Here is a 12,244-nt window from a genome sequence, read left to right on the forward strand (position 1 = left end):
TCTTCATATAGGAAGAATAATTTCAAAAAATTGCTAAATGTATTCTATTAAAGGGATTAGTTTGCCTTGCCCATGTGAACACTAATGACACATCTAAAAGCCTGCTTACTCCTGGTCCAATATGCTAGTGAGAGACCAGACCCAACTTTATCTACCTAAAGGCCCACAAGACCACAAAATGCAAGTGTGTACATGGGTACCTGTACAAATTCATACTTTTTACACATTCGTTGAGAATTAAACAATAGAGAAACATTCATTCCAACAACCACAACTAAAAACTTCTGAATATCTCACTATGAAAGATAATCTGAACATGTACCCAATGCATCAGACACTGAAACACAATGTACCTTCTCATAAAATGGAAAACAAGGCTGCTGTTCTACCTAGGTCACATTTACTTAGATCCCATTTAAAAAAAAAAATGTTGTCATTCTAAGATAAGTTTGTCTAAATGTAGAAAGACATCATACACAGAACCCAGTTCTAACCCCATTGCTTATTCAAATTATCTAACTGCAATAAAATGACATACTTTGAACCCTCTAATACATAAATCCTATTTATAAAAAGGTTTACCTTTCATTCTTATACCATGCTCTCTCTTCATGGTGGTCAAAAGAAAAGCACTTAAGTGAGGAGACCTTGACTAAAGCCCATGTTTAATAGACCATGGGCTGAAATTGAACCAACTGAAAAATGTTTGAACCTACTTCTTAGGCTGTAGAAGAATATGAAAAACCTTCACTTAAGCTGAAACAAACAACAGAATCAAACAAAAAGATAAAATTTCATTAAAGCCATGAGAACTGTGGACACAAAGAAATGTAAAAGTAAACACCAAAGGGACTTCATAGATAAACAAGGGACAGAAGACAACTGGGCCACTTGCTGAAGGAGATGCAGGGCAAATGGAAGAGCAAACTGCTGGAGAATGAGTCTCCACTTAGATGAGTATTCCAATCTTGGTCTAAAGACCCTGCCATCCCTGGGGAATCATTGGAAGTTCGTGGCTTAAAATTCTCAAGTGACTGTTGTTCCAGTTAGTGTCTCTTCCATCATGAAACATCAATGTCTCATTGACGCCCATATTATAAATACTCACTTATCCAGTTTTGATGAGAAAGAAAGTGGCAACAAAATGGAAAACCAAAAAAATAGTCCATCTGTGGCTAATCATAATTAACCATAACTCTATTATGGTTATTATTTTGGCTGTTTCCAATTCTTAACCATCACAAATATCAGTAAAATGAACATCTTGACTGGAACTTTTTCCTTCTCCCTATTTTCTTAAGATCAATTTCTGGATATGGAGTTACTGAGTCAAAAGGAAGAACTCTAAAACTTTTGATAAGTATTACAAAATGCTATCCAGAAAGATGCTAACCATTTACAGTTCTACCAGCAGCATACATATCCCAACTTCACTGCAACCTCAATAGCAATGACATTTGTTATTCTTTTCATTCATTCAGATACCTTTCTATGCCATTTACTCCCAAATGATTATGACTTTGCTATATTCTCTTCCAGATAGTTTCCCCACCACTTGTTAGCACTTGTTCATTTTACTGATACCTGTGATGGTTAAGAATTGGAAACAGCCAAAATAATAACCACAGTAGGGTTATGATTCATTATGATTAGCCACAGATAGACTATTTCTTTGGTTTTCCATTTTGTTGCCACTTTCTTTCTCATCAAAACTGGTTAAGCGAATATTTATAATGTGGACGTCAATGAGACATTGATGTTTCATGATGGAAGAGACACTAACTAGAACAACAGTCACTTCAGTTTTTTAAGCCACCAACTTTTAGTGATGCTTTTATTGGGGAGGAAGGGGGACATATTTGAAAAAGGGAGTAATTGGGAGTAGTCTCCAGGAATGTCTAATTTCCACACTAGCGGAGAAAAAAGAAAGAGAAATCTACAGCTCAAAACCACCTTGCCTCTTAGGGCCGATACCATAGAAAGTAAGAGTACAGATCTAGACTAGAGAAGTCAGACTACCTGGATTAGAATCCTGGGGCTGTGCGTCGTCAAAAAATTGTTTAACTGCTCAAAGACTTAGTTTCCTCCTCTGAAAATAGATATTAAATAACAGTCCTATACCTCACTGAGGGTTCATTAGGTTCCAGAGAGATGATGTTCAGTGAGCAGTTCTTGTAAAAAGTTTAGTAAATAAACAAAGTTAGAAAAAAAAACTAAAATAAGATTTTCTTTGATTTTTCGCAGCAGTAATCAAGTCTCAGCTATATCGACTTGCAACAGCTGACCAGATGTTCTCAAACTACACCATAAAAATGCCCAACTATACTCACGTACCTGAATTCTTTGTCTGCATTTCAGGGAGCATAGTTTTTTATTTAGATAGCACCAAAAGCAAAGGAATGGGCCAGCACACTTACCTGGCAGTTCTACCTGCACGGTGAATGTATGTGTTGGCATCTTCAGGACAATCAAACTGAAGAACCCAATTCACAGCTGGGAAATCTGTACAGAAGGAATTTCAAGGTAGAAAATCAGTTTCAAGATCTGCCCTGCTGCACTATTTTTATTTTACAATATTGCTTGCTAGGACTTTCTATCAATTAAACTGATAGCTATAATCTGTAGACTCTTAAAAATAAAATTAATTGCATGAACCAAGAGATAATAAACACTTCTTTGACAAAGTGAGCTAAAATTAATGACAGTGTTTGAATGTGAAAAATTATTTCTTATCTGACACAGCAGAGACAGACAGCTTTGTGTTACACAAATAATGAAATATCCTGATATTTAATAACCTAAAAGAACCAGTTCTCATGGGCTCCTAGTGAACCATAAAACTGGTTTCCAAATTTAAATAAAGGTTTACTTTTCCTGCAATACCATCTCCATTCGAATTAAGTCCCTCTCCCAATTTCCTGGCAATAATTACTCCATATATATTTCTGGCTACATAAGTTTCCGTTCATTTCCAGAGATCCTGCTCTCAACTCCTTAATGCTCATTCTCTTACTATCTTTAGTCATTTAGAAACTTTGCTATGAGGTTTTCAGACCACCTTCTATAATAGAGGAAAGGACTGAGCACTTTATAAAAAAAAGATGGGAATAACAGGATAAAGAGGTAACAAAAGGAAATCTTTAGCGCAGCCAATGTGGCTCAGTGGTTGGGTGTGGACCCATGAACCAGAAGGTCACAGTTCAATTCCCGGTCAGGGCAAATGCCTGAGATGGATTCGGGTTCGATCCCTAGTAGGAGGCGTGCAGGAGGCAGCTAATCAATGATTCTTTCTCATCATTGATGCTTCTATCCCCTTCTCCCTTTCCCTCCCTCTCTCTGAAATCAATAAAAATATATTTTTTAAAAGCAAATCTTGAGATAATTTCTAAACTTGACAAATTAAGAATTGACAATATAAGATTATTACTTCAAAATGTCAAAAGAAGAAATAGCAGACTGAAATAATTGCTTTTAAAGTGAGGAGGGGTAGAGTAGGGACTGGTTTGTCTCATAACTCATTTTTACCCATATGCATATGTTGCTCATTAAAAAAGTAAAATAATTTAGAAAAAATTAAGAACAAAATAAAGTTTAAAAAAGATACTGGTGTATTCTAAAGAAATTCTTAAACATTTACATAAGAATAGAGCTTCAGATTATTCATTGCACCTCTTTGGAATAAAAACATAAACCTAAATGTCCTTTACTCCAGGAATGGATAAATTCATGCTATGACATACTCTACAAAATACACTGGATCTTTGCACGTTAACATGGGAAGACTTTAAAAGCAAGTCATAGACTAGTTTAATATTATTGATGAAAAGTTTTTAAACACCTAAGAATATACATGCTATTTATGAATACATTCATCTAAACTTTTTAAAATAAACTAGAACAAAGGTTCTTGACATTTTTTGTGCTGTATCTGAAGCCTACAGACCCTTTAAAAAAAAAATTCTTTATTCTTGAAAGGTATTACATATGTCACCTTTTTCCCCCATTGGCCCCCTCCACCCTCTCTCCTCAGGTCTTCACCGCCCCAGTGTCTGTGTTATGGACCCTTTTTTAATGTATAAAGGAAAACGTTTAGGACTACAAAAGAAAAATTATAATAAAATATAAACATTTTCATTAAAATTTTAATATTGTACTATGTATACTTGTTTACTAACATATTAAGTAACAACCTAGTTGTGGGTCTGATAACCACCATAATAACAACATAAAAGAGGGCAAACAATATTTCAAGATACCTGCAAAACCTGTAATGTAAAATATTTCAACCTAGAATTCTATTCCCATCCCAACTGTCATTCAAAAATAGGGCACTGAGCCACCCTGGGGTGGCTCGATTGGTTAGTGCATTGTCCCATACACCAAAAGGTTGCAGGTTTGATTACTGGTCAGGGTACATTCCTAGGTTGTGAGTTCAATCCTAGGAGGCAACCCATCGATGTTTCTCATATCCACGTTTCCCTCTCTCTTTCTTTTCCTTCCTCTCTCTCTAAAAACAATCAATAAATAAAAATATATCCTCAGGCGAGGATTAAAGAAAAAAAAAAGAATAGGACACAGATATGCAATGACTCAAAAAATTTACTTCCCATGCACCCTTTCTTAGAAAGCTATTAGAGAATGAAATTTAAAAAGAAAAAAAAATCAAGAAAGATCTGGAAAGAGAATTCCGGATGGCAAATGCGCATCAAGCTTATGAAGCAACCATTTAGATTAGAGCTGGAGACAAAAGACTCCCAAGGGGAAAAAAAACAGACTGTTTTTGAACTGCTAGACAATTAGGCATGTGACATCTACTGGAACATTTGAGAAACATTAGAACTGGGAAACAAAACTAAGCAAATTTTAATTATTAATTCAAAGAAAAACACAAATGAAAGCACAAAAAGAAGACAATCATACTACACTACTTCCCTTATCATACTATAGTCAAAACAATGTAAATGCAAAATGTTCATTTTACCAAGTCGTGATATAACAACATAGCCTAGAGAGCTTTAAAAACACGGATACTTATCTAACTACCTCGTTACACGGGGATAAACTAATATGATGTCTTGAGCTATCCTTTCAAGTACTCCAAGAGAAATAAAGAGACAGGAGGAAAAGGAATCATGAGAAAGACAGTTACTTAAAGTGGGTAGTATATGACCGTACAGTAGACCTATTCTCTTTGTATATGTTTAAAATTTGCCATAATAATTAACACAGTAAAATAAAGTGATTCAAGAATTCAAATTACCACCTATTTATTCTCATCTCATTTATTCTCATCTCTAGTTTTCCCATAATTATTTCCATACCTCATTCAACCTTCACAAAGCTACCAATGTATACCACAGTGGCTTTTTGAAGGTTTACAAATCTATACTAATAAAAGGGTAATATGCTAATTAGACTGGGAGACCTTCCAGGAGACCTTCTGGACAAAGCCATGGTGGCGGGCCGAGGTAGAGGCGGTTAGGGGCCAAGAGGGGAGGGCAGTTGTGGGTGATCAGGCCAGGATGGGACGGTAGTTGTTGGTGATCAGGCCAGTGGGGGAGTGGGGGGGGGGCAGTTGGAGGTGAGCAGGCCAGCAGGCAGAGTGGTTAGGGGCAATCAGGCAGGCAGGCGAGCGGTTAGGAGCCAGCAGTCCCAGAATGCAAGAGGGATGTCCGACTGCTGGTTTAGGCCCACAGGGATCGGGCCTAAACTGGCAGTCGGACATCCCTCGAGGGGTCCCAGATTGGAGAGGGTGCAGGCCGGGCTGAGGGGAACCCCCCCCCCACATGAATTTTGTGCACCAGGCCACTAGTATTAAATATGATTTTAAAATAAAAACTAGAAAGTTTGCTGAAAAGAAGGACTTTACTGATTTTCCTTGTTAAATAAGTTGTAATGTTTATTAAGTTTACAGTTTCAAAAAACAGGACAATTTTTTAATATCTTTAAACCTTTCATTCTTTGATTTTGTAGGCTCCTCAGGATTTTATACTATAGCTATTATCATAAAACAGTAAGAGCACAAAGATGAAAATATTACAAAAAATCTTCACTGATGTATATTCTTAATGCTAATCATCTTAGTTACCAATTCACTTGTTTTTCTCTTATAAGACAGCCCAATTATTTGAATCAAACTATTTGAATTCCCAGAAGCTACACATTTATAAGTAAATCATATTTCCCATGATCATAGAATCTTTTCTCCAAAGCTTTCTTACCCAGTCCCCTGGCTGCAATATCAGTAGCAAACAGTACTGCAGCTCTCTTGCGAACAAATTCATTATAGACTTCCATTCTTCTCATCTGCTGCTGTCGACCATGCAGAGCAAGGATAGATATACCAGGACGTAGCCGGCAAAACACTCGAAACAGATACTGAACCTAAGCATTAACAGAAAAATGAGTTTAATACATCTGGATAGCAGCAGCAATGTAAGTTTACAAAATGAACAGCAAAAATGTATTAAGGAAGACGATTAAATAAATATATAGAGCAGAGAAAGGGATATGCAGTAGAGTTATGGTGTTACAGCATTTTTGCTCACGTTATTCCCTACAACAATTCTGGTGGGGTGGGGGGTGCTCCCCTTACCTTTTTAAGTTTATAGCTGATATTTTTGCAAATTTAATTGGTTGCAAAGAACGTAATTTCTGGTATATTGTAAATATTAATACTTTTAAATAAATACTTAAAACTTCTTATAAATGTACCCAAAAGATTCTAAATAGCAGAGCAATTTGATACCCACTATCAATTATTTTTAACATATGTCAAAATAATGAGAAGACCCCTGGCCGATGTGGCTCACTGGTTGAGCATCAACCTATGGACCAGGAGGCCACAGTTCAATTCCCAATCAGGGCATATGCCTGGGTTTCAGACTTGATCCCCAGTGGGGGGCATGCAGGAGGCAGCCAATCAATGATTCTCTCTCATCATTGATGTTTCTATCTCTCTCTCCCTCTCCCTTTATCTCTGAAATAAACAAAAAATATATTTTAAAACATAATACTGAGAGTATGCATTGTGAGAGAGAGCCCCTCAATTTTGCTGCAAACCAAAACAGCTCTAAAAAAATTACGTCTTAAAAAAAAAAAAAAGATTATGGGGTAGCAGGCGACTGGGGGAAGGGAGGGAATACCAGGCCACAGCCACTACGGACCCTACCAGTGCTTGAATTTTGTGCACTGGGCCTCTAGTCTTATATAATAAAAGCCTGATATGCAAAAAATAATAATAAATAAATAAATAAATAAATAAATAAAAGATTAAAAACACAATGTGAAGAAACTTGTTTAACAAAAAGAAATTTTACATCATTTCTTTTCCTCCGTGAACTCTTATTTCCTGACTCCACAGAATTTTATCTTTACAGTTTTATGCTTGAAAGTCTTTTGAAGACTTTATCAAAATTTATTATTTTCTACAACCAATCTATGTATATCAGTTTTAACATTTAAAATTTCCTGTGGCCATAAAGCTGTATTAAAATTTTTCTTTCTGGATTAAATAAACTATTACTACAATCATTATTAGTACAGAAATGACCAAAACAAGAAATGCTAGAATTTGATTTTTAAAAACTGTTAGACATAAAAAATTTTATTGTTGTAAGATGTTGGACATACAATAGATGTTATTACATCTCTTAATTTATGGGACTAAATAAAGCTGATTGTTACAGTTTTACTACTTGTCTTTATCTTATGTATTCATAAGTGAATACTATTGATTCCTAGACCCAGGCAGAGTACAGCATCACTTAATTTCTATTTTCTCTTTATAATGTAGGTATTAAGAAAATCTTATCACAAAAATATAGGAAATGGACTGAAATGAACTTTAACTCTCTGAACCTTATAAAAATCTGAAAGGAGACTTGACTTTGGATGGTGAATACAATAAATATGCAAATTATGTATGAAACAATTGTACTCCTGAAATCTATATAATTTTATTAACCAGCTAGTGGCCCAGTGCACGGATTCATGCACATTGAAAGGAAATTAATTAGAAGAAATATTTTAATATTGCTATTCGTCCTTTCTCTATAATAGAAGTGTCAACCAAATTCACAACTGACAATGACAGATCAAAACACATGCATGTGATTGGCGCAAGAGCTTTACATGCATCGCGCATGCGCGAGTCAACTTAGCCTTTTGTATATATAGAATAAACTTGTTTAATTAGACCTGCTTTCTGATGTAGCTAAGCTTTTTCCAGCCCAGTGAAGCACCCCAACTTCTCTTTCAGGTAATTGTCAGCAACACAGCAGTAAATATCAACACAAAGCAGATTATTATTGTAGATCACGCAGGGAGAACAAAGGGTAAAATATTTAACTGCAGTGGTGTTTGACTATATTCTACACAGTGAGAAAACCTGAAGTCATTTTCAAGTTCCACTATTTCTTACTTCTTTTCAGTTGGGCCAAGTTTCTAAGCTTTCTAAATGTCTGTTTTCCGGCTAATGAAAAGAAAATAGGATTCTACCGAGTCTCCTATCTACCTACTCCAGGACTTCTGTTAGGATCAAATGAGATGAGGCATGGGAAAACGCTTCACAGACATTTGGTTAAAGTGTAAAATGTTTCCACCTGTCTATAAAGCAAGTCATGTTCCTGGGCTGAAGAAACTGCAAGGAGGCTAGTCGTTGCTAGGGAGAGGAAGTCAGGCATTGCTACGTGACATCATTACCCGGCGCCCACAGTGACTGTTTCCAGGCTGGGCTGTGGGCCGCATTTAGCGCCATAGGGACTCCACAGTGTTGGCTGCAATTTGGTGGCTGTCGCTCCGGGGTGATGGCGGGGCCTATGTCCCACTTGGGGGAAGCCGAGTGTTGCTTTGTCTGCACCAGGTTTGTGCTGCCGTTTCTTTGTAAATGGTCAGTGTGTGTCTCTGCAGCTCCTGCGTTGAGCATCTGCCCCCTGGTGGTCAGTGCACATCATAGTGACCAGTCAGACAGTTGGAGGGACACTTAGCATATAAGCCTTTTATAAATGTAGATATCACTCTAATAAATTCAATAAAAAGGTAAAAAATTTGCAAAATCATGACAGATAAAATTTATAGTAATCTAGCACCTAATAACTCTATTTAAGTCTCCCTTCTAATTTTGTTCAAAGTAAAGAATGGGAAACCACTTGAATTTTGAAATGACCTGTTACCTTATTAGAGTCATTCACTTTCTGAGTAGCTACCCTGGTGCCAGAAAGGTTCTCTGACCATAAGACAATGAATCAATACGATTAAGGACAGAAGGACATAAGCCTTTCTTTTGTAAAGTTTTTGAAAGAACTACCATGGCCCTATCGGGTTTATGGATAGAGCATCGGTCAGCGGACTTAAAGGTCCTGGATTTGATTCCAGTCAAGGGCACATGCCTGGGTTGCGGGCTTGATCCCCAGTAGGGGTGTGTGCAGGAGGCAGCCGATCAATGATTCTCTCTCATCATTGATGTTTCTCTCTCTCACCCTCTCCCTTCCTCTCTGAAATCAATAAAAAATGTATACAGTAAAAAATAAGTAAAAAAAAAGAACAACCATGAAAAGGAAATGGGAAATGAGAACCTGCAGACCACAGAGGCCCCCTCAGGCAAGTCAATCTCAGAGAAGTACATATGGAAATTGAGGTATAAATTAAGATCATGAAAACTTTCTGCAATCTGTCTCTCTCAAATCAAGACTGACCTTGAATTCCCATTACTGAAAAAACTGGCTGAGGTGGAAGACATATCCTATATAATAAAGAGGTAATATGCAAATTGACCCTCACTCCATTACACCGTCAGAAGATGGCTGCACCCATAGCCGAGGCAGGGTTCCCGTAACGAGCGATCAGCAGGGACCTGAGGCTGTGCCCCGCACCGGGTGGGGCTTGACGGGGGACTTCAGGCTGCATCCCCTCCTCCCAGCAGGGCTTGACAGGGGACCTGAAGCCGTGCCCTCAGCCCCAGGCTCGGGGACCTGAGGCCACGACCCTGCCCTGGGGGACTTGAGGCCACGCCCCCTTTCCTGGGCTGGGAAACCTCAGGCCGCACCCCTGCCCTGGTGACAGGCCGGTGGACCTCAGGCTGCGCCCCCCGACCCAGTGGGGCTTGACAGGAGACCTGAGGCTGTGCCCCCCACCCAGTGGGGCTTGACGGGGGTGGGGCCAGCCGGGTCTGGGTCTCGCACGATTTCAAGGTGCACACGGGTGGGCGGGGACTTGACCCTGGGTCCCGCGGCGTGCCCCAGACTCTGACAGGAGGAAGATTTTCATATACATTTTACTAATTTTCTTTCATCTCTGACACTTCTATTATAAAGGGCAAATAGCAATATTAAAATATTTCCTCTAATTAATTCCCTTTTAATGTGCATGAATTTCATGCACCGGGCCACTCGTATAGAATAAAGCCATATAGGTTCTAAGTAAGGAATTTATATTTAATTCTAAAATTTATAGAAAAATTCTTAGAAGGTTTGCAGCAAGGCAGTGACATATTCCAGTTTCCATTTTCCAAAGATCATCGTTGCTATAGTGTGGAATAACTACAGGAAAGAGAGTAAAGAAATGGAGAGACCAAACAGGTTCAGAGTAAAGTGCAGCATGAGGGGTGGTGAGAATGGTAGCGCTAATGAGAGTTATCAATAGACTGAATATGGATAAAGACGCACAAAAATTAAGAATTCAGGGGGTGTTTGGAGGAGGTAGAGGAAGGTATTGGGGGGAAAATGGTGATGGGGAGAGACTTGACTTAGGGTGGTGAACACAAAACACAATGTACAAATGATGTGTTATAAAATTGTGCATCTGAAACCTATATAATTTTGTTAACCAGTATCACCTGAATAAATATAATAAAAAGGGGGAAAAAAATCAAGTCATGTATTGAGATGAGGAAGCAAATCTTAGAGAAAGAAAATTTTAAATTGTTTTCCCTATGTTAAATTTGAGATGCCCTTTAGACATGCAATTGGAAATACCTAGTAATCAAGTTTGAGATGTGGATTTGGCAGCTGCCAGAATACTGATGGCATTTAAAGCCATGGAATTGAAGAGGTTACCTAGAAAGAGTATAGGTGGAAAAGGGGCAAAGAAGGGTAGAGGACAGAGATCGGAAGCACTTTAACCTGCAGTGGAAGGCAAAAGAGAACCAGCAAGGAAGGTTAACAGAGCAATCAGAGGCAAGGGGAAAACATATTAGTGTGGAGTCACAGAAGTCTAAAGAAGTGTTTCAAGGAGGAGAGAATGCTCAACTGTATTACTATGCTTCTAAGAGGTCAAATAAGTAAGGACTAATGACTGACCACCCACTTTGGTAGGCTGTACCTTTTAAAGGGGCTAACTCTGGAGGACTGAGGAGAGAAGAGGAGATGAGACAGTGATGCTGAGTGGAGCGATAAATCGTTAAAAGAGATTGCTGAGAAGAAGAGCAGAAAATAGAGGCAGTGATTGTGAAGGGATATGAGCTTTGTATTTTATTCTTAATCTGGGCAATATTCAAGACTAACAAGGAGACAAGAAAACATAGGACAGAGGACATCTGCAGTAATAAAAGCCTTGTGCAGAGAGCGGATAGGGAGCACCAGTAGAGGATTAGTCGTAGATACTTCATCCACTGTGATGAAAGGGAAAGCAGAGTATTATGGAGTAAAATTTTAAATATAAACTCTAAATTTATTTCCTTATATATACATAGCAAAAACATCCCTTCTTTCAGAGATGTAAAGTTCTAAAAATCTAAAGTAGGTCCTAAAATAAAACTGCAAAGTCATTCTTTACATGGTAAAATGAGAAACCACTACGTATCTTCCTCATAAGATAAAAGGAGACTCATCCTCATACTTATCAGGCTAAGCTATTCCAAAAATTATAAATCTAGAATCAATCTACTCTATGCCAACAACTAAGTCATCAGGGAGTGTGAAAAAGTGGCAAAAGTCAACCAGGGTCTCTTCTCTGTAAGGGAAGGAATCCAGTTTTCTTATACAATCACTGAATCCCTTAATTGTAGTACAAGGCTAGTGTTGAAGAAATGTTTATAACTAAGTAAAGATATAAACACTACAGAGGGTAGGAGAGGGAGTTGATTGTAACAAAGGAATCTGGAGTGTCAGAAAAGGACTTCCAAGTATAACATTTGAGCTTGTTAGCCTTAAAGGATGCTAAATATTTCCCCAGAATTGGGATGAAGGGATGCAGGGAGGGCATTCCAAAGATCAGCATGAACAAAGATATGGAAGCATGAAAATAA

The 12,244-nt window shown here is 38.0% G+C and overlaps 1 protein-coding gene across 1 annotated transcript in view; it reads right to left on the bottom strand.

The window, feature by feature from the left end:
- The window catches only part of DDX10 (DEAD-box helicase 10), a 243,907-nt gene that overhangs the window by 207,568 nt on the left and 24,095 nt on the right, over nucleotides 1–12,244 (bottom strand). The window contains exons 8-9 of the mRNA XM_070425965.1: nucleotides 6,222–6,384; nucleotides 2,418–2,502 (exon numbers count right to left, since the gene is read on the bottom strand). Coding sequence (XP_070282066.1) covers nucleotides 2,418–2,502; nucleotides 6,222–6,384 — 248 coding nt within the window. The remainder of the gene's footprint in view (nucleotides 1–2,417; nucleotides 2,503–6,221; nucleotides 6,385–12,244) is intronic.

The sequence above is a fragment of the Myotis yumanensis genome, unplaced genomic scaffold (genome assembly GCF_028538775.1).
Source record: "Myotis yumanensis isolate MYYU_CA2020_CCGP unplaced genomic scaffold, mMyoYum1.0.hap1 SCAF_10, whole genome shotgun sequence".
Classification (NCBI taxonomy): domain Eukaryota; kingdom Metazoa; phylum Chordata; class Mammalia; order Chiroptera; family Vespertilionidae; genus Myotis; species Myotis yumanensis.